This window comes from Cricetulus griseus, chromosome 2 (assembly GCF_003668045.3).
Source record: "Cricetulus griseus strain 17A/GY chromosome 2, alternate assembly CriGri-PICRH-1.0, whole genome shotgun sequence".
Classification (NCBI taxonomy): domain Eukaryota; kingdom Metazoa; phylum Chordata; class Mammalia; order Rodentia; family Cricetidae; genus Cricetulus; species Cricetulus griseus.
In genome coordinates, this window is record NC_048595.1 from 180,825,669 (window position 1) to 180,849,157 (window position 23,489).

General features: G+C 39.6%; 1 protein-coding gene across 2 annotated transcripts in view; it reads left to right on the top strand.

The window, feature by feature from the left end:
* Fbn2 (fibrillin 2) overlaps nt 1–23,489 on the top strand; it is a 204,779-nt gene that overhangs the window by 70,180 nt on the left and 111,110 nt on the right. For both annotated transcript variants that reach the window (XM_027400938.2, XM_035439034.1), the window contains exon 8: nt 15,550–15,675. In XM_027400938.2, coding sequence (XP_027256739.1) covers nt 15,550–15,675 — 126 coding nt within the window. The remainder of the gene's footprint in view (nt 1–15,549; nt 15,676–23,489) is intronic.

A 23,489-nucleotide genomic window follows, 5' to 3' on the forward strand; every position in this document is an offset into this window, starting at 1 on the left:
AGATCATGTTTTTAACTTCTATCACAATTTTATTTTAATAATTATATTCCCGACTTAAGAGGAAGCATGTAGAGAGAAATGATAACTTAAGTATGAAGCAATTTCCAGAATGTACAAGGGAAGGGAGGAGAACGGAGTACCTGTAGCACAAAGTCAAGTGCTCACACATCAGAACAATAGGGGCTATGCCAACGCCAGGACAATAAGTCTCAGCCTTAGTATTGTCATCATGATTTTCCTGCCAATGATCTGCATGTGTGTCATGAAATACAGCATTTTATGGCACAAATTATTGAGGGTTTTGATATATCATTTCAGTGGGGATGGGCATTCACATAGCATCCAACAGGTAAGCTTTTACAAGGTAGCAAAAATTTCAAAAATGTCATAATTGATATGCTGGAGCATATATTTGCGTAGTCTGATAAACTGCTGAGGGCAATGACATGGTAATGAGGAAAGGTAGAACCAAGGATTTCAGATGACCACTTAATTCCTGCCTGGACTCAACTGGTTTTACTTCCCACTGTCAAACAGAAACTGAGGCACGAACACCTGAGGTTTTAAGGGCACATTGAGAGATCTGTGTTTTGGGGAGAGTAATAGAAGGAACATGGGATCTAATTCGGTCTCAAAAAAACCTATAAAGTTCTGTAAAAATAAAGACTGGATGCATTTCTTCATTATGGGTAAGTAACAGAGGATTGTTTCCTATAGCATAGGGTGGTTGTCCAAGAATGCAGGAAAGGTGTGTGTAAATCAACTAGTTAGAGTGAGAAATGGGTGTGTGTAAATCAGCTAGTTAGAGTGAGAGATGGGTTGTCTAAATCAGGCTGACAGAGTCTGTTGCAGTTCATCTGTGCAACTAGTAGACTACGGAGTAGCCATTTTGATTTTTGTCATTTTCCATATAAAATGACTCCATGAATTTTTGTGATTCCACCACTTCCTTATGAAGGTCCAGGTATGCACTTATTATTGGCTGAGCCTGAAGAGTGACCCTTCCATACTAGTGTATCCAGTTACACAGTCCACTTTTACCTGTACACAGATAGTGTTTGTATCACACAGTAAATGTACAGCTGCTTTTGTGAAGTGCTGGAGATTGAAAACAGGGCCTTGCTCATTTGGGGCAAGTTCTCTATTTCCAATCTGCATCCCCAGCCATGGGCCACTATGTTAAATAGTAAGCTAAACTTTACAAAACATAACCTGTTAGGAGAATTTTCAGAATAAAGCATAACTAAAAAATACAACTGTGCCCATTTGACGGTCAACTTTCTTTGCCAGAGTTGTATGTAGTATGTATGTTAGTGAGTGAGCATAGAGATGTCATTATATTCATTTTCTTTGTAGAAACTATGAAAAGCACAGGGGGAGCTCAACACTCATGACATCATACTACTACAGTGGAATGTAGAACTAGGTTCATTTTCACTTGAGACCATTTATATGGAAGATAAAAATAAATTACTCTTAAATGTATCATTAGAGCATTGAGGAATAATCAACTTCATTAGTTTTCTTACAGGATATTGCCAAAACGCTATTTTAAAACTTTCAAAGTTTCACCTACTGCTTGGTAATGAGAGCAGGAGTACAGAGTACTGAATTCCTGAAACTTTGCCAAGTCCAAATGGTTATAGTAAATTTAACTTTGGAATTTCCTGACTTTCATGTTCGTGAAAATTTAGTTTTTATCCAACTTTCAAGGGGGACTTTTAATTCATCTTCTCCTCATTGAAAATTTGAAGGAAATTGTGAAAGGTGGGGAGAATTGGAGCAAAGAATTATTGAGGGTCTGCCGGGAATATGGCTCTGTAGTGACAGAGGGCTTACTAAGAAGGTGTGGGGCTCTGAGTTTGATACCCACAGCTGGTAGTGGGAATAAAAAGCAAGAAAGATGTTGGAAGACAATTTAATAGGGCTCCACTCTGCTGTTAGAGGTGCTATTCTACACATATGTGATTTCACCATGTTGACTCATCAGTATTTTAAAGTTATAAATAATATTTGGTTTGATTTATCCTAGAAGTCCATGTTCTAAATGTAATGTTGCTTCCCATGTGTCTTAAGTTTGGATTAACAAAGGATAACAAAATATTTCACCCCAAGTAAAATGATGATTCAAGGAGTGTGGAAATAGTTTCACGGTTGTCATAGTGCCACTAAACGTCGTGATGGCAGTGCCTCTTGCTGCCAATACTTCAAGTCTTAATTACTTCAAACTAGTGCCTAGGAAGATGCAGCACCGATTTCAGGCCAATGGGAAACCATTTATTATTATTATTATTATTATTATTATTATTATTATTATTAATTCAAGTTAGGGAACAGGCTTGTTTCACATGTAATTCCCCTCTCCCTCTCCCTCCCCTCACCCCCATTTCTTCTCCCCCACTTCCAACCTACCCCCCACCCCATCCACCCACCACTCCCCAGGCAGGGTAGGGCCCCCAACTGGGGCTCCACCAAGTCCAACAAATCTTCCTGTGCTGGGCCTAGGTCCCTCCCCATGTGTTCAGAGACAGAGTGCATCCCTTCAAGTGGGATGGGCTCTTGAAGTCCCACACACACACCAGGGCAAAACACCAGTCCACCTCCAGAGGCTCCCAGGAGTGCAGGGGCCTCCCCATTGGCATCCATGATCAGGGGCTGGATTAGTCCCGTACTGGCCTCCCAAAGAGCGTCTGGGGTCGATATGCTTTCCCTTTTTCAGGCCAACTGTTTCTGTGGGTTTCTCCAACCTGGTACAGACCCCTTCGTTCTTCATTCCTCCCTCTCTTTAACTAGGTTCCAGATTTCAGCTCAGTGTATTTCTGTGAATGTCTGTCTCTGCTTCCATCAGCCACTGGATGAGGACTCTGGTCTGGACTGTGATGAGTCGGCCGGGAAACCATTTATTACATCGCACAATAGTAGACGTTTTACAAATGCTATTATTCATAGTAAGTGAACACAAAACTCTTCGTGACAAAGTTCCAGCAGCATCCACTTATGCTAATATACAAAGACCATTTTAAATGCACTTTCCTAGGCTTGACAGCAATTAAAAAAGAGGGTTCAAGAAATTAGATAGATGATAGATAGATTGATAGATATAGATGATAGATAAATGGATAGATAGATAGATAGATAGATAGATAGATAGATAGATAGATAGATAGATAGATAGATAGATAGATATTGCAGCAAAGCTCCAAAATAACATAAGACATTGATGTCAAGCTGTAGACCATGGCACTTTCCACACACACAGCGCCTGGTGTTCTGCATCATCCTAGAAGGATGCCCTTCCTTTCCATTTTCAATGACTGCTGTCACTCTCCAACTTTTTCACATAAAATTTTGGAATTGATAGTCATCTAGTTTCTTTCTTCTCTGCTTCCATTTCCAGCCTCACTTGTCCCCTCACACACTGATTTCAGACACATTTACTTAGTTCATTCTTGCCCATTCTTTCCTCCACCTCAGTTATTGTTGGCCTGCTTACCTATTTGTTGAACTCTCACTTTCCCAGGGAGATCTCTGTTGGTCCACTTCTTTCTGAGTTCTCTTTCCACCAGCACGGTTCCTGTTGTCGCTGTCACACCATCCTGTCCTCAGGTGTAGACCTGTTCTTTTGGTCACCACTGCCAGCTTCCAGAGAAGAAATTTAGCAAGCCCTTGGTCTCAGCTCAACTCATCTCTTGGATATGCTATTGCTGCTCTAGGAATGTGTTTACCTTATATTCTCCTTGTCTTCACATAGTTTCTGTCAGTACTCTGTGTTTGAAATGGGGCATGGCAGAGTGCTTTCTATGCTTGAGTTGAAGTCAAGATCTGTATATCCAATAGTCTGTGCTGGTAACTCCTGAACAAATTAGGGTTTTCGCACATGTCCTCTACTTCCTCCTATCAAGAAGATGGGATGTATCTGGTGTGAACTTGTTAAACCTCAAGTTTTCTCCATATCCTTATTTTCCATCTCCCCTGCCTTTGGTGAAATGTCTTCCAATTTTTTCCAGGGAACATTTCCCCAGCTCTTCACTTAATCTCATTTTCTTTGAACTCTTGCCACCACTAGTTATTAATTCTAGCTGCTGCTATACTGCAACTAAAGCCATCCTAGAGGCTACAATAGTCTTCAACTCTCAGTCACCTTTCGCTACTGTTTCCTGCAGAGTTCCTTCAGTAGATTGTCATCAAAGCAGGTATATATCAGTTACCTCAAGGTCCTCACTGTGTATGTTTTCTTTTCCTTTCGTGACATTGTGTTTGTTCTTTCAAGTTCCTGATAGCATATTCTTCTTTAGTATACTAGTTTCCTATTGCTGCCAGCACTTTTCACCACATAAACTAAATGCATTGAATGTAGCATACGTGAGTTCTATTATTATCTTCTACATCTAAATAATCCCAAATCAGAAATGTATCTCAGAAGGTTGAAACCAAGGCACTGGTTAAAACCAGTGCTACATGCTTTCCAAAAAGTCTAAGGAAAAATCCAAGTTCTCCAGTTTCTAGAGGAAACTTTTATTCCTTGGCTTCTCTCTCTCTCTCTCTCTCTCTCTCTCTCTCTCTCTCTCTCTCTCTCTCTCTCTCTCTTCTGTGTGTGTGTGTTATATGCATGTATGAGTATAATGTATGCATATGTGAATGTACTGTATGCACGTGCACCCGTGTGTGTGTGTGTGTGTATTTGTAGTATATGCATGTGTGTGTGATGTATGCATGCACATATACATATATGTATGTATATGTTTATATGTGGTATATGCATATGTGTGATGTATACATGTTTGTACATGTTTGTTAATGCTTGTGTCATGTATTATATGATATATGCATATATATTTTGTGTATGCTATATACATATGTATGTGTGTGTGTGTGTGTGTGTGTGTGTGTGTGTGTGTGTGGTGTATGAATATGTGTGTGGATACACTCAACTGTATTCCCCACCCACCAATTCTGGCATGGCATATGTGTACCATTACACCTTGCTCTTATTTATTTTTTCTCTATTTTATTAATTTATCTTTCAAATTCTAACACCTTTTCTCCCACTCCCTCCACCCCCCACTCCTTCACGGAGAGGGTAAGGCCTCCCCTAGGAAGTCTACTAAGTCTGTCCCATCATCTAGTTGAGGCAGGACCAAGGCACCTCTCCACCCCCACACCCCTGTGTCTAGGCTGGACAAGTATACCTTGCTCTTATTAAAATGGGTACTGGAACCATGAGAACAGACCCTTTTGCTTATGTGAAAGTACATTACTCACTGAGCCATTTTTCTAGCCCATCCGTTTCCATTTAAAAGACATGTAGGGTAGCATTTTAAACCCTTTTCCTCAGGACAGTACTTACTATTACATTGTATTTAAGATTTGATAACCCAGTTATGTATATCTTTGAGAATAACAAGGAATTTCTCAGACCAGGTGTGCATGACTCAAAGACATTGGTGCTGAACAGTCAAAGCTGAGACACTGCCTCAAGCTCAAACCCTTTGCCTCATGTCAGTGGGGGACTTGAAGGGTGTGCCATTGAGTTGTTTCTCTACAAGCTTTGGTGTAGGAGTTAGAACTCCTTTATCTTCTTGCTTCTATTGTAATCTCCTTCCTCTGCTTCATAACTTCCATCCCACTGATTTTTATCTGTCTTGATGGCTTCATCCTCCTATGTCCTTGTCTAACAATCACCTTCCAAAGTCCAACTGTTTGAAGATACTGTTAACCAAGGAGTTAATGAAGAAGCCATTTATTTCCCGTAAAATACCATTGTGTCTTGTTTTACTGGTTTATTGTTTCCAGCTCACTAATGAAACTTGCTGTGTCTTTTCTCTTACCCTTCCTTCTTTCTTGCCTTTGTCCTTTTCTCCCTTGGTCCTGATCTCATTAACTGGAGCTTGATGGCCTGTACGGTCTCAGTCTACATTAGTAACTCTGTTCTATATCTTTCACCAGCACTGGAAGGTCTTTTTCACCAGCAGTGGACCTCAAGTCAGCCTCTACCACACTTTCCAAGATCCATTTTACCCTCTGGTTTTATCTCCTAAATAAATGACCTCAGCTCACAGGAAACTTTCATCCCTCACCCAAGAAGCTCCCTTCATACTTTGGCTCTCACTGTTTCCTATCTGAAAAAAAAAAAAAGAAAAAAACTTTTGTTCCTTCCTATACAGGTAATGGTTCTATCAATTTTTTTTCTGGTCCCTTATCAGATTCTATGACTTCAAATACCTGTTCTGAACCTGGCAACTGAATTGAGTTAGAATACTGCTATAACATGTTGTCTTCCAGGGAAACCAATCATCTTGTGCTTTGTTTTATATCCATCTTCTTAGCAGACTGCAAATTCCTGGCAGTTACAGACCATGAATAATTAGTTCTTGGTATGTGACAAATCAAAGGCTTTTAATCAGCAATAACTTCTTGAGTTTATGAATGAATAGCATGTGTCTAATCAATTGTTTTTCATTGTTTAAAGAAATTATCTGGAAGACATTTTAAATAGAGTATCATTTAAATCGTTACTTTTCTTGCCACCAAAAAATGCTTGAAAAAGTAATTTCATGCTAACTAGCTGCCTGGTCTTGAGAAATTAATGTGTCATCTTTTATTGTTACAGTAGCAATGTAATGAGTAGGATGCCATCCTAAATAGATAAATTTAGAAAGCTCAATTTACCATGAAATAGCATGAAAAATTGCAGGTAACAGTGTGGAGAAACTGTGAGTGGGAGTGTGCAGTACCACTGACACTTTGAAGACATTTGGCCTTCATGACTCATTAGAATTTACGTTAATGACAACTTTGTGTCCACTGGTGCCCAAACGTAAATCACCCGAATATCCACAATATCCACAATGGATGTCAAGCTGCAGATTCAGCAACCAAAGTACAAAATGCTGAAACACACTACAGCATGGAGCAGCTTAGCAAATGTCAAGCTACAAGACCACATATTTTATGATCTCATTTGCATGGACTGTGCTGAATAGCCAGTTGTGTCATGATGCAGTCTAGATTAATGGTCACCTGGAGCTTACAGGAGGCTATGAAAAATGATTAATAGTGGAGTGGAATTGGCTGGGAGGGGTGAAGGTGTCATGAAATTAGATAACAGTGATGGTCGTGCAGCCCTGCATTGTATTTAGAAAAATATAGTTGGATTTCATAAGGTGAACATGGGAAGTCTGTAGTATATGAACTATTTCTCAGTTAAGCCCCTCATTTAAAACAAAATCCTGAGTGCAATTCACATTTGATGTGTTCTCAAAACCTAAGGAGAAAGCAAACAGGAGTTTTCCACTTACAATTCATTTTATCATGCCAACATTGCCCTATTAGGGCTAAAATATACAGCAATTGATTGAATATCACGTTGCAACTCATGGACTTGCCCACTGTCCACCAATAAACCTTAATAAATAGAAACTCAATATATAACAAAACAGTTATATAGCAACAAATAGCTCTACAGATTGTACCGGGTGTACACGGGTCATTGGCACTGGCGGGAGGTGTTCTAGCAGTATTTTATAAACAAAATCACTTGATTTGTTCAAGTTTCCTGGAGCAGGTGCTCATGGAGAGCTTTTGAGGATGCCATTTCCCTGTCAAAACAGAGCATCCCTCGGGCCATTTTCTCAGAAGTTTGTGGTATCTGTGTTAGCACCACATCCTGCTAAGAGTGAGACCTACAAGAATATGAGGTTCTGTGTCTTGGCAATCAAAAATCCATCAAATAGTTCACTCTACACCTGTTTTCCATTTTTTAAAGCCCTGTGTTACCTTTTGAAATCCTATCCATGGTTTTTTTTTCTATGTTCTTTTTTTCCATTCATTTATTTAGCTCATAAATATAGTCATGCACAATTATGATACATAATGTAGTATGTTCACAATGGCATGGCTAAATTAAACCAATGAACATGTTATATCACACATATTCATCATTTTTGTTTTGAGAACACTTAAAGTATACTATCTCACAACTTTTAAAATATAGCATATTGTTATCAACTATATTTATCATGCTCTCAGTAGACCTCAAGACATCACAGAGTCCATGCCTCTTGTCCAAATGCAGTTTTATATCCTTAAACCAATCATTTCCCCATTGTTAAAAGACCCACATTGAAGCATAATAGCCACAATTCTGCTCTCTGCTCCCATAAGTTCATTATTTCTAGGTTACACATAAAATTGAAATTGTGTGACATTTGTCTTCCAATGTGTCACTTATTTTTTTTTAGCAAGCATATAACTTTACTACTTACTAAAGATGACATCAAATTTGCATGCACAGGTGAGTCCTCACTGAAACACCTTGGGTTCATCACATATTTGAGTTTCAAATCAATAATGGCAAAATGTTATGCATCAATAACAGCAACAGCTTTTTCAGGATCTGCAGTCATATGAACAAAATTGTAGAGACATCCAGCACACTCGATTTAAAAAGAAAACAAAAAACAAAACAAACAAACAAACAACAACAACAAAAAAGTAAAAAACAAAAAACCAGAAAACAGCACAGTTCTGTTACTCTTGTGGTACTTGGCACCATTTTTTTTAATTAGCTTCTCAATCATCATCTGGGAGGAAACCATTGTGAGCAACATCATTAAAAACATCTCTGATAAAGCACAGTCACTACTATGTATCATAAAGCAGGTCCACATGTGAGTGAGTACATATCATGTTTGTCTCTTTGTGATTGAGTTACCTCGCTCAGAATGGTTTCCTCGAGTTCCATCCATTTTCCTGCAAATTTCAAGATTCCATAATTTTTTTTCTGCTCAGTAGTACTCCATTGGGTAATTGTACCACAATTTCTGGATCCATTCTTCGGGCTGAGGGGCATCTAGGCTCCTTCCAGTTTCAGATGACACATTGGTGGAGAAAGAAATCAGAGAAGCATCACCCTTTACAATTGCCACAAACAACATAAAATACCTTGGAGTAACACTAACCAAAAAAGTGAAAGACCTGTACCATAAGAATTTTGAGTCTCTAAAAAAAGAAATTAAAGAAGATAACAGAAAATGGAAAGATCTCCCATGCCCTTGGATAGGCAGGATCAACATAGTAAAAATGGCAATTTTACCAAAAGCAATCTACAGATTCAGTGCAATCCCCATCAAAATCCAAACACAATTCTTCACTGACCTTGAAAAAACAATTCTCAACTTTATATGGAGAAACAAAAGACCCAGGATAGCCAAAACAACCCTGTACAATAGAGGAACTTCTGGAGGCATCACCATCCCTAACTTTAAGCTCTATTACAGAGCTATAGTCCTGAAAACAGCTTGGTATTGGCACAAAAATAGGTAGACCAATGGAATAGAATTGAAAACCCTGATATTAACCCATACACCTATGAACACCTGATTTTTGACAAACAATCCAAATATATACGCTGGAACAAAGAGAACGTCTTCAACAAATGGTGCTGGCATAACTGGAGGCAAACATGTAGAAGACTACAGATCGACCCAAGCCTATCGCCTTGCACAAAACTTAAGTCGAAATGGATCAAAGACCTCAACATAAACCCAGCCACACTGAACCTACTGGAAGATAAAGTGGGAAATACCCTTGAATTAATCGGTACAGGAGATCGCCTCCTGAACATAACACCAGTAGCACAGACACTGAGATCAACAATTAATAAATGGGACCTGCTGAAACTGAGAAGCTTCTGTAAGGCAAAGGACATAGACAGCAAGACAAAACGACAACCCACAGACTGGGAAAAAATATTCACCAACCCCACATCTGACAGAGGGCTGATCTCCAAAATATACAAAGAACTCAAGAAGCTAGTCTCCAAAACACCAAACAATCCAATTAAAAAAATGGGGTACAGAACTAAATAGACAATTCTCAATAGAGGAATCTAAAATGGCTGAGAGACACATGAGAAAGTGTTCAAGATGACATCCTTAGTCATCAGGGAAATGCAAATCAAAACAACTCTGAGATACATCTTACTCCTGTCAGAATGGCTAAATTCAAAAATACCAATAACAGTTTATGCTGGAGAGGATGCAGAGAAAGAGGAACACTCCTCCACTGCTGGTGGGAGTGCCAACTTGTACAGCCACTGTGGAAATCAGTATCGCAACTCCTCAAGAAAATGGGAATGAGTCTACCACAAGATCCAGCAGTTCCACTCTTAAGCATATACCCAAAAGAAGCACATTCATATAACAAGGACATCTGTTCAACCATGTTCATAGCATTATTTGTAATAATCCTATCCATTGTTACATCTAACCCAAGCTGCATACTTAGTGATAAACCATAAAAGTATGAAGCCAGAACTTAGCTCTCATCTGAATCCCATACCCAGACTTTTAGTTGGGTAGGTCATTAGTCTACTTCTCTCAAACCCAACTCTCCCCATGTCCCATTCTCTCTCAATCATTCTACAGCATCTATCTGATAAATCAGATGGTCTGACATGTCTTTGTGGTGGCAAAGTTCTGTTGTTTTGTCCTGATTTCATACTGGCTTTTTTCTTCTTCATAAGACTAAATTGAGGCATCCTGCAATATTCTTTCTTCATGAAATGCTTTGAATCTTTGAAATCTTTAAATGCTTAAAATCTTTGAAAGCAGACAGCTCCTTCATAATAAAAGACAAAGCTCTAAAGATAATGCTCCAGGATTTGCTGTCTGTCCTTTCAACTGCACCTTTTACCCCCAAGCTTCCCAGCCATCCATGCTTATTCAAGTCCCAGTCTTCATCTGTGCAGTGTTTCAGACTCACTCACACCCTTCCACTTTCTGTGACTTATTAGTCTAAACTTAGTGATGATGAGGACTCCAGGCTTATGCCACTGATGCCATGCCTTTGCCTAAGGATTTGTTCAGGTATTGCCTGTGATCCAATTCACTATATTAAGATGAAAAGAGAGGCTATGGGCTCTTTCTCAGGGAGATTTTCTTCCTCTCAAGAGGGTGGTGACCTTGGAGAAACAACCTGCCTTTAACTGGATGACCCAGTCAAAAGTCTAGCTGTAGCCATTTTGACCCCATCAAGGAAAGATGATGAAAGATAAAGTCAGAGTACAGAGAGGCTGTCGCCAGATGTTCAGGCCGGCAACCAACTACCTGAGCTTCTTTGTTTTCCAGAAACTTTCCAGGAAACAGAACTAGGTGAATGTAAATGGGATATTTACAGTTTAGACAAGCCAGAGAAAGAATCTAGATTTTCTCTGTAATAAATCTGTATCAATTCACAGAAAATTAGAATTCATAGGGAAGTAATACAAGGACCAGAATGTTTATACAGCTGTGTGTATCACAGTTTAATCTGAATTTTTGTGGGATACAAGGGAAGAAGAGCATCTTGACCCCCATGTTGCCTCCATTCTCATCAGGCCATCTTGAGTTTCCTGTATTTTCACAAGGTTAACATGGTTGTAGAATGTCAGCCTGGATGTCTTGTGATCTAAGCAGGAGACATTGGTCTAACCAAACCTGAGGTCCATGTTCCTGGACATTCAGCCATGATGCTATTAAATCTCTGTCTTGTGTTTAAATGAGTCTTTTTGAGATTTGAAAACTAAAGTTCCTATTTCACTTAAAAAATTCAGAATGTTCAAGAAGATTCAAGGGGGAGCAAAATAGGTGTGCAGGAATGGCTTTAATTTTTCCTTTGAATTGACCTGCAACCCTTAGGTGCACTTGTTTACACTGAGGCAATATGTGATGTCCATTGATGTAGGGCTTTCTTTCAAATCCAGTTTCAACACAGGATCCTGAAGAAACAAATTACTAAGAGAGCTTTGTGCATGTAGCCCACTGAACATAAATATAAATGCTAAATTTTATTAGATGAATAAATACTAGGCATTTGTATCCTGAAATGCAAAATGTCTGGGCCATCATGTTTCTGTTCATTATTGCTTTTGTATTGTTTTGTTTATACCTATTTTTTTAATTCTTAAAATTTGTGGAGTAACTTGCCTAAAAATATTTGGGAATAATCATTTTCTGTATAAAGAACCCTCAGCCTCCTGACAGAGTATTTGTGGCATGTATCTATTTTGAGCTTAACCTTTTAAGGTTTCTATCTCATTCTAAATACACAGAGATTTTGTAAAATGAATGTTTTAACAGAAACCTAAAAATTAAATGCCACAGCATGCTGGTTAGTTTTTATCAACATAACAAAAATTAGAATCAACTGGAAAAAGGGTCCTTCATTTGAGGAATGGCCACATCCGATTGGCCTACGAGCAAGTCTGTGAGGCATTTTCTTAGTTGATTAATGTGAGAGAGTTCAGCCCAGTATGGGTGGTATTATATTGAGCAGATGTTTCAGGGTGGTAGAAAAAGGAACACTGAGCAAGCCACGGGGAGAAAGCAGTAAGCAGCAATCCTCTGCATGGACTAAGCACATTCATGATCATATTGTGGATTCAAGAGAGTCCCCAACAATGCACTGATGTTGAACTAAGAAAAGAAGAACACTCCTCTTTGGAGTCATTTAACCAAGAACAAATCCAGATTTGGATCATCCACATCATGCTCCCTGTATCTCCTGTCTGTCTGTTGTATCTGTGTGTCCCTCACACAAGGATTTGCTGTCTTTATTGAACTATACAGGAGGCACCACCACTTATCAGCCAATATCCATAAATGGTTGCTTTCAACTTTCTATGGTAGATTTTAGAAAGTTGCTTTCAGCTTCTGTGTTTGCTGCTATCACCAAGTGATGCACACACATTATTTGGGCCCAGGATGTGGAAGAGTATATAATTTAAGATTACAGGTATGCATTATCCTAGGTTGTAAAAGTTGACTTACATGGGAAACCCAAGGCACATAAGCTTGACTGTTACATTGTTCTCTCAAAAGCAGGTTAAGCAAACTACTTGAGTACAAAGTAGGAGAGCAGTCATAAGTCTCAAGTGACCTCAAGGTATATTATTAACTTTGACTGTGAGCTCCAGCAAAAGTTCCAGTCTCTTAGATTGTAAGAGATATTTTTGTAATGTTGCATAACCACACTGTTACATGGCCTCTGCTTCAGCTCTTGTCTTCAGGTTCCTTTCTTTAGTTGCTGCCTTAGCTTCCCTCAATGATGGATTGCTATAAGCTCGAAAATGAAACAGACAACTTTTTTGCCCTCAGTTGTTTTTGGTCAGTGTTGTATCACAACAGAAAACAAATTAGGAAACATACCATGTATTTCTATATCCAAGATAGTTCTTTCAAAAATACTGTGCCCTCCCCATGTCAAACTTTTTTCACTTTTCATTTTGGGACAGGAAAAACGTCCTTTATTAGGAAATGCTTACAAATAAAAGTTAGTGTTCAGATGAAAGACATAAGATCTTATAATATTTAAGGATTTTCGTCAATCCTAAACTACCAAGACTGTTGATATTTTAGGCAGTGAAGAGAATAGGATGCAGGGTGCAGCCTTCTATTTGTGCCATCTGCTTCACATCATGCTATTCTCCGTCTTGTCTTCCTCAGAGAGAGGCGATTTATCGTGATACTTGTTTGCGGTCTGCCTGTTCCTGCTTCATCTCTGTGCTACTCTCTGTTGTATGAAAGCATGGTGTGCACGAAGATGGCAGCACAGGATGCAACAGGTCCTAATTGGCACACATGGCTTCATTTTGCTGGGTGAAGGCTGATGGGAGTGCTGTTACCACATTGCACAATTGCTCCTCGTTTGTGTCAGCAATTCATGTTAGAATTCTGACATCTCAAGGGATTGATAGGTGTGGATTTGTGCCTCTGTCCTTCAGCAGCTGTTGAATTAATATGTTCCAGGATGTCTGCATGTTACAAAGGAAATTTTTAAAAGTCTAATGGTTGTTTTGTGATACAACTTACTAGCCTGATGACTTCTCAGAATAAATGGGCCAAAAGTAATCAGTGGATCAATAGAGGGATATAAAAAAGGGATGACTAAATTTATATGTTATTATTTAAAACTTAGAATTGTTCATTTCTTGTATTTCCCATTTCATAGTTTTCATTTCTTTCATTGTTTGAGAATCTCATACTTGTATAGGATGTGTTTGATCAATGTTCCCATTCTCTCCCCTGCAGTTCTTCCTGTTTCTCCCTCACTACTTTTTCCTCCAACTGCTCTGTTTTTAAACACTCAGAGTCTACTTTGTGCTGCCCATATGTGTATTGATAGAGAGTCATCTACTCAGGACTAGCTTCTCAGGGACCCTAAGGAAAACTGGCTCTCCCTCCTCTGGCAGCCATCTTTGTCAAGCTCTCTTCAGCTAAGGGTGGTCCTTAATGTCCACCTCCATGATCCATGCTGGGATTTTGACTAGCTTTGTCTTATGCATATCCTGTGCCTGCTGTCACACCCCTGTGAGTTCATGTGAACTTTGTATGTACTGCCAGGCCCAGGAAGCACTGTTTCCTTGTGGAAAGCTCACCACTGCCCCTTAGTCTTTCTACCCCCTCTTCTGCAGTGATCCCTGAGGCTCAGGGGGAGGGGTATAATTACTGAGCTTAAATGGTTTCCCTCTCATTTATAATTAAAATGCAGTTATTTTCCCTGTCTTGTAAATTGAGACATTCTAAAAGAATGTATACAGCACAAGGGGACAAGAACATAAAAGAAACAAAAGGTTCCCATTTACTTTGATTTTAAGTAATTATGTTTATGACTTTTATAATTGCTTCCTCTGTTCAGTAGTCTTTTACCACACCAGTGTCTTTGCGAACAATGCCAACTGGGTATCCCTGGCTGGGTTTTCTCCCAGTGGCTCATTTCCTTTTGTAAAAGGGATTAACATTCAGCTCCCAGTGTGCCTAATTGAGGTTTTGTTTGACTTTCTGCCTCTCTGTGCTTATGGGATTAAAAGAAAAGTACAGGAAAGCTTATAGAAAGAGCACTGGGGTTTCCTGATTTAGGAAAAGGTAAGGAAAAGCATCGGACTTTCCATCCTGTGAAAGGAAAGGATCCATTTCCAGAACTAAGCAGAGTGGATAAGCAGAGCTGCTGCAGGAAAAGTGAGCCTTTTCCAGGGCCTCTCAGGTTTTCACTTTGCCATAGTTCTACATTGTTTCAAGTTGAAGTTATTCCCAGCATGTCAAATGCACCCACATCCAAATGTACCTACCAAAAGCACATCCTAAAGCCAAATAGGAAAAAATTAACCCGATGCCCTTTGTTAGTTCCAATGATTATTGTTAAAATTAGCCATGTTTGTATTTAATTATTCCATATTTAAAAGGTAATTGTATATGTGTTTTTGAAGGGCTCCAAGAGGATAATTCCCTCATTGATGTAGAATTGGAATGAAAACTTTGACATCTTATTTGCAATTTAAGTTACATTGGAGGGGAGAGGGCTATATAGTTTTGCTTTCTTTGGCCTTGTTTTACTGCCCTGGGAGGTTACTCTCCACTAAGTTCCCATAGACATGTGTGAGAAATTCCTTAGGGCTTGAAACAAGAGTATCTTCAGGGTTATATGATCTGACCAATCAACCATGAGTGCTCTCATAGTTCTTAAATCTTTTTTTTTAATGAAGGCCTTTCTCAATTATCTTCCCTTGATTAGACATCGATGAGTGCAGCGTGGTTCCTGGGGTCTGTGAAACCGGTGACTGTTCCAACACCGTGGGAAGCTATTTTTGTGTCTGTCCACGTGGCTTCGTAACCTCAACAGATGGCTCTCGGTGCATCGGTAAGCCTTGGAATTTTGAAGGTACAATACATACACAGCTGCTTTGTAATGACAGAGCAGCCTGAACAGGTATGAAGATGGTAACAATTATAAAACCATTGGGAAAATGGATGAAAAGGTTGTCTAAAGCCTTAGCAGTATTTAGCATCACTGAGGAATTGATAGAACAAGTACTGTTTGTAAGGTCTTCACTTTCAGGAGCCATTTGGCTTAGTTCTATGTTGTCAAAATCATTTTTTTGGAAGAATGAATTGCTCAGGACATAACGGTTACCCAGTATTGCAGGCACAGCACTAGAACGATGTAAAAATCTGCTTGGGGAGCTGGAATATAGTAATTAAAGGTTCTTTTGTTGCTATGAATCATGAACACAGACAGCATCTTATTTACTTAAAGCTTGTTTATTCTAGTAAAAAAAAAAAGTACTTATTACAAAGGAAGAGTTGGCACCCCTAATTTTGTGTTTCAAATGCATTCAAATTAAAGACAAATATATTTACACTGTTCTGTTGTAAAAAATGAAGCTGGACTTTGCAGCCGTGGTGTAGGTTATCTGTCAGGAAGCATGCCTTGGGCTTCTGTCATGTTAACCCAGAGATTAAGAAATGTTCTTTGATGTACAATCATGGGATAGTTAGTTACTTTCACATTTCTTGCGTTGGGCATTCATCCTGGTCAGTTCCAATATTAAGCTGATAATAGCTACAAAGACAGGGAAAAATACAATTTCTATGGCAGCACTCAAGATTTATGTAATAAAGAATTAGAGAAATTAGTCTAGTGCCCAAAGTTTCATGGTCTGATGAACAAGTGGGATAATGAGGATTTGTCCCAGTCTGGCAGTTAGTATAGGAGTAGCACCCAGGGGTCTGTGGATTAGTGACAGTACCAAGTGAAGCAGTTCAGGAGCTAGAACTACAGAGTTAAGGAGATAAGCTGAAAATCTCATACCAGCAATGGAGGTCTATGGCTTGAAACCATTTGATGAATATCTTACCTACCAGGCACTAAATTAACTATGGCCATCTGTCAGTGAATGTGAAAGGTGTATGTCCTGCCATCAGTGGGCCAGGTTGTTATCAAAGAGAGTAGGGTCACAGGATAGACATGTGAGTGACAGTGACAGTCACAGCTATCATGAATTTGTGATGTGTGAAGCACTGTATACCCTCAGTCTCACCTGCAGATCTGTTAGGACTCAGGCAAGCTATTGGTCTCTCTCCACCTCCTTTAGACAGTATTCAATAAAATAGTATCATTGGGATCATTGTTATTATTAGGAGAAACAAGAAAAGGTTATAAAATGTCTGCACTTCACCACAAAGTTTATGGACTAGTTATCTTTGTTTTACCATTAACTTAAAATAACCTGTTTGTCTCTTGGAAGTCTTCATTGAGCTTGTATTGGGGACTTACCTGTAACCACCTTTCACCCTACATGTGCATCTCTCATTGTGAAGAGTGATAGCATTGTCCTGTTTGTCCACAGACTCCTCTGCCCGAATTATCGTGGTTTCTCATTGTGAGTTCCATACTCATTAAAGCTCACTCATTCTTTGAGCCTCAAACTAGGAATTATTTTTAATGGCCACTCTTACCTATTCTCAAATTCCTTCTTGAACAAAATGATTGAGCCCCACCTACATGACCCATGTCGTAGCTCAGGGTCTATTGTCCTCTCACAAGAGCCCATATTTTCCCACCAGCCAGACTTTGTGCTCCTGCCTTGTTCAGCCTCATGGATCTGGAGCTCCATGTTATATGTTGTATGCAATTCCTGCTGAGTAAATGCATTTGAATGAATGGGAAAAGCACCCTATGTGTGAATGAGATGATAGTGGGTATAGGAGTCTCATTTGGCTAATGACATCTTTGTGTCCTTCGGTTTTCTGATGGGCAAGATGATGCGGGGCTCAGTTGTGGTCCAGGATACTTCACAGTTTGACTCCAGAAGCTGAGTCCCGGGCCTCCAAAAATCCCCTTCATTTCAGAGGAAACATCCTATCCCAGTGGACAGAGGAAGGGCACCCCAAAAATACAAACATGAAAAATGAGTCCCTGAAAATATAAAGCTACCACTAAAAATATACAGGTTAATTTTTTGAAATGCATTATATAATATATTTGAATAAGTATGTATCCATGTGAAGAAGAAGGAATAAAACCCAAATACAGCATTTTAACATGTGAGAGGTTTTTGAGTTTGAAAAATCTTGAGTGTATATTTTCTTAGGTTGAATTTATTTATGATCGACTCTTGTGTCATGAATATATGAATCTTCCTCTGATGTTTGTTTTGTAAGTGCATAGTGTACATGCTAATGATACTGAGCAAGATAAACTCCAGTCTTTAGTATGAAGCTTCCTGCTATTGCAGCTTTGTTCTGAGAGAGATGTTTGCTGGATCTGCCCTGCTTCCTTGTCCTAGTTAGCACAGTTCTCCCTACACCATCATAAGAAAACCAACAAAGTCAACTTGATGAGCCTAAAATACATAAGATGTCAGGGAACTTGATCATTTCTCTCCTGTGGACAATAGAAGAGTTTCATAGGGCAGAAGCATTTAACTAGTTAGTCATTTTAATTTTCAAATAGCGTAGACATCCCATTTCATTTAGTGCTAAATTTGGAAGACAAATCCTAACTTAATTTTACCTAGTGTGTTAATCATTATTTTAAATCCAGAAAAAAATTTTAATTTGAGAAACTAACATATGCCACATTTAAAAAAGAGTTGAAGTGTCACTAATAGTATTTTCCTTTAAAGCATTTTAATAGTGTTATTTAATGAGCCTTATGTCATTTTGGAATTTTCTCCCCTTGGGCATCATTAATATCTAATTTCCACAATTTAATGCAGTCACTGAAGAATGAGTGGCACAAGGAGTAATAAGTAATGAATATTTAAGCCACAGAGAGCAAGCTTTATGCAGGCAAAGGTGGCTGCCTCTTTGTGCTCACAGAGCTAGCTCAGCCCTCCACAGGGACTGGCTAATGCCGGTCAATCAGAGGCAAGAAAAGTTTAGAAAAGGAGATTAAACATTTAGAAATTCTTGCAGAAAGTGATGTCACAACATTCTACTGCATATTCCTCCAGCTTTACACATTTCGTTACACAGCATCACCTGGAACATACCGAGGACACAAACCTGAAAATATAATATAAAGTGTGTGTGTGTGTGTGTGTGAGAGAGAGAGAGAGAGAGAGAGAGAGAGAGAGAGAGAGAGAGAGAGAGGGGGGGGGGAGGGAGAGAGGAAGGAGGGAGGGAGAGGGAGAGGGAGAGAGGATGTTTGAGAAAAGAAGTAACTCTCTGCTAAATACTTTTAAGGTAATCTGTACTGTTAAGCAAAAGAAAAGAAGTCTAAAGCTGGCTAGATGCCCAGCAGTAAAGTACTTATGCAAGTCTTGTGTCTTGAGTTTGATCCCCAGAATCCACATAAAGGTGGAAGGAGAGAACCAACGCCACACAGTTGTCTTCTAACCTCCACATTACAGAGGAATAACAAAAAAATGTTTTAAATATTGATAATTAAAGTCAAAATTCTAAAGGAGAGTCCTGGAGGGATGGCTCAATAAGTGAAGTACTTCCCTGCAAGCATGAGGGCCAGAGATTAGCTCCCCACAACATACATACACATATAATATGTGCAACACACACACACACACACACACACACACACACACACACACACACACACACAATGTTGGAAAGAAAATCCTCAAGGAGATGAGCACTAATGTAGATGTGATGTGCATAGAAACAGGACGCATGGAAAGAACAGGATTGACCAGACAAGAGAATTCTGTGAGCATCTGCATGCTGAAAAAGTGTTCTATATGGGCTCAGGGGACACTGAGCAAAGCTTAGGTGGGAAAGAATGGAGTAGGAGGCTGGTGGGCAGTAAAATAAAAGAATGTGTTGAGAGTGTGTCTGATGCTAGAGTTTTGAGTGCAGGTAGATCCTGAATGCAGTGGGTGTCCATCAAGAGTTCAAAGCAGGATAAGGCATGAAAATCAATGGGCTGGGAGTAACATGGGGTGGAGCATGTCAGTCAAAAGGGAAGATTGTTATTCAGTGACCTAGTTTGATGGCTATCGTAAGCTCTTTAAAACACAGAATGTAGCCCTGGTGTGTATAGTGTGTAGAACTCTGTTACCTTTTGTGCTAATTTCTGGTACATTTGCAAGAAAACACTTGAGGAAGAACCTGAAATACCTAAAGGTGTTTGTGGCTAAACCCTAGAATGCAAGTCAAGAATGAATAGTGTATTAGCTAGTTCACAATCATATAAAAGAAGACCAGTGATTAAGAAAGAGTGTTCAAAGATGAAATGAGACAGGGAAGAATCTTGACTACCTCAAAGGAAGCAGTAAACCTGTCTCCTGCTGTGGTTCAATGTCTTTTTTTGCCCCTAGTTCAGTGTCTATTGAATAATGTCAACATGAAGTTTGTATGAAAGTATCCTGGGAAAAGACAGATATTTGGAGATAATACACAGTAACCCAAACTGGAGCTCAACCATCAGAGGTGTGGATGGCAGTGCCAGGGCACCAACTGTCACAAGGATTATGACCTGGCTAACCTGCTCTGCTCCGTGTTTTAATGAACAGAGGTCATTCAGTAAAGACATGCGTACTTCAGGTTGCCATCTCCAAGTATAACCAGGGTTTCATCATACATCTTACCCTATTTTTTTATGCAAACAGCATGAGGCTTTATTATAGTTGTTTAATGAGCTAACCCCATGTTAGCTCTGGCCTTCCATCCATCCACCATGGTGGATGGCTAGGAAAGACAGCCCGAAGAGTCTGCATAGAGATCTTATAGGGCAGTGTAAGGGGAGTGTCTAGGGGTATGCACAGGCTCAGGATTGGTGTGCCTTAGGCTTGGAGGGTTTGCTCTGTGTTGATTGGTCAACTGGTTGTTATGACCCATAGACCTTCCCAGGGAGGTTGCTATGCTCTGTTCGTCATTGCTGTGCACTTGTCCATAAAGCACACCCAGAGCCATAAAGCATAGCACCATCAGCTAACTTCTGATTGGTTCCTTGCCACGAGGCGTCTAACCTCTTAGTGACCAAGGCAAGATCAGGCAAGCACGTGTTTGTCTGTTATGGCTGCCGAAATGGGGAGCTGGTTCTTCATTCCCCCATTTTCTTTTTTGAAAATTCCAATCATGGAATTGCTGTCTCTCTAGTGTCCCCATCGGGGAGTGAGAGGTATTGGCATCCCCTATGTAAGGCAGTTCCTTCTGACTTAGCATTTTAACCAGGGAAAATGGGCGATGTATTCTTTCCTATGCTACTTCCTGCTGACTTTGAGACGAAGTTAGGGACCCCAAAAGGCTGAAATGCTAGTCAAAAGCAAAAAAAGGGAATTTAAGCAATGGAGATTCCATCAGGAGCTTCTGCCAATAGTTCTCTTCAACCAAATTTAGACTAAATGCCAGACCATGAGGTACATTCTAATGATTGTACCATGATTTTGTTTCAATAAGGGTTTATATTTTATTCAGAGGAGGTAAATTGTTTCCTTTTTCTAGGGACAGTGGTAAATAAGACTTGTAAAGCCTGATTGGGCAATTTAACAAGTGTGGACATGACTAAAGGGGTAGACTTAGTGTGGTCTCCTTACAATGTATCAGTCTAGTTGAATGCACAGTGTTAAGACCATGTTTTTATGGGTTTTCTCTGCCTTTTCCTTGAATAAGTCCTTGCTTTAAGGAGTAATGTTCCTAGGCAGCTTTCATTTCTGCCCAGTGCTTTTCTAACACTTTAATGTAGTTCTTTGTAAGGACCACAGAATTATAGACACACTGGACCGGATTGAACTGATTTCCTTCACAGTATATCTTTTTGTGAACCTTAGCCATGGATACACTGTCCTGTACCTCATCCTAGAATATTCTGTGTGTTTTAAGGGATTAAGGGATTAGAAGTATGTCATCCATCTTTTTGTTGTTATTAGGGGAGAGTAATCATGACATTTATTAAAACATTTATTATCTTTATAGTCCTCCCTCTCTGTCTCTGCCCTCTCACATATGGCCTAGTTTCCTAAGTGCATGTTACAACCCTAGCTTGAGATTTTGAAACCATAGACTAGGAATTGATAGTATTTTTTTTTCAATTTGAAGACCCTTTCTTTAGCATCAATTTTTTCCAATTTCCTACATGATGATAATCTAATACATGAAATAAAATACTTAATTAAAAGGCAACTTAGTATGCAGTCATGTTTTTTCTATTTATTTATTTATTTTTCCAACTTTTTTATTTGAATTAGAAACAGGATTATTTTACATGACAATCCCAGTTCCCTTCTCCCACCTGTCCTCACCTACCTCACCCCCCAACTAAAACCCTATCTATCACATATCCTTTCTGCTCCCCCTGGATGGTGACGCCTTCCAGAAGGGGTCATCAGTGTCTATTGTATCCTTTGGGATAGGGCCTAGGCCCACCCACTTGTGTCTTGGCTCAGGGAGTATTCCTCTATGTGGAATGGGCTCCCAAAGTCCACACCTATGCTAGGGATAAGTACTGAACTTCTACAGGAAGTCCCATAGACTTCTGAGATTTCCTCACAGAAACCCATGTTCCTGGGGTCTGGATCAGTCCCATGCTGGTTTCCGAGCCATCAGTCTGGGGGCCAGAGCTCCCCCTTGTTCAGGTCAGCTGTTTCTGTGGGTTTCACCAGCCTGGTCTGGACCCCTGTGCTCATCACTTGTCCTTCTCTGAATCTGGGTTCCAGTTCAGTTCAGTGTTTAGCTGTGGGTGTCTGCTTCTACTTCCACCAGCTGCTGGATGAGGGCTATCAGATGGCATATAAGTCAGTCATCAATCTCACTATCAGGGGAGGACATTTAAGGTAACCTCTCCTCCATTGCTTAGATTGTTAGCTGGTGTCATCTTTGTAGATCTCCAGACATTTCCCTAGTGCCTGATTTCTCTGTAAACCAAAAATGTTTCCCTCTATTATGATATCTCCATTCTTGTCATGCCAACAGAGCACTTTTTATACACATGTTTTTGTACTATTTGGGATAATTTCATTAAGAGGGACATTCATGATAGATAATCTACCACTTGGCCTGGTGACCTTTTGTTTTATTTCATCTTCCCACCAGCTCCGATCCATGAGTAAGAAGAGTTAAATACAGTTATGGAAGTGAATCTAGGTCTCCTGACTCAAGGCTGTGATTTTGGTTTTGTTGTAAAACATGCCACAACCTCCATCATGCAGAAGCCTTGCCAAATTTCATGTTTCCATCCTACCTTGTAACACTGGTTGTATTCTACAGTTGGGGGGATTATTCTTAAGAGTTCAGGGCTTTCTTATCTTAATTTACCTCTTGTTCATGAGAAGTACAGCAATCAAGTAGTTCTAAGAATATGATACTTTGGCTCCTAGAATGAATATCTTAAAATGTGTTCCCTTCCATGACTCACATTGCAATAGAAATTAACCTGGAATAGCATTCCCGTCTACAAACTCTTCAAACTGAGTTCCTAAGATTTGTAGTGTCCCCCATGGCCTGAAGCATACATGCATTCTTGTTTGCTATGGCAGCACATATATTAAAATTGGAAAGCATACACACATGCAACAGATTCGGTACTTTGCTTTCCAACAAGCTGAGCTTCTATTAGAAAACAAATGCAATCCACTTCCTACTGGCTATCTGAAAGCCAACTCATTTGTTTCACGCTGGGTTGGAAGCAATCTAATAACATGATCCTGGATACTGTCATCATCAAAGTCATTGCTCACCTGAATGTCTCCTCTGTCCTCTTAATGGCTCTTCCTTCTC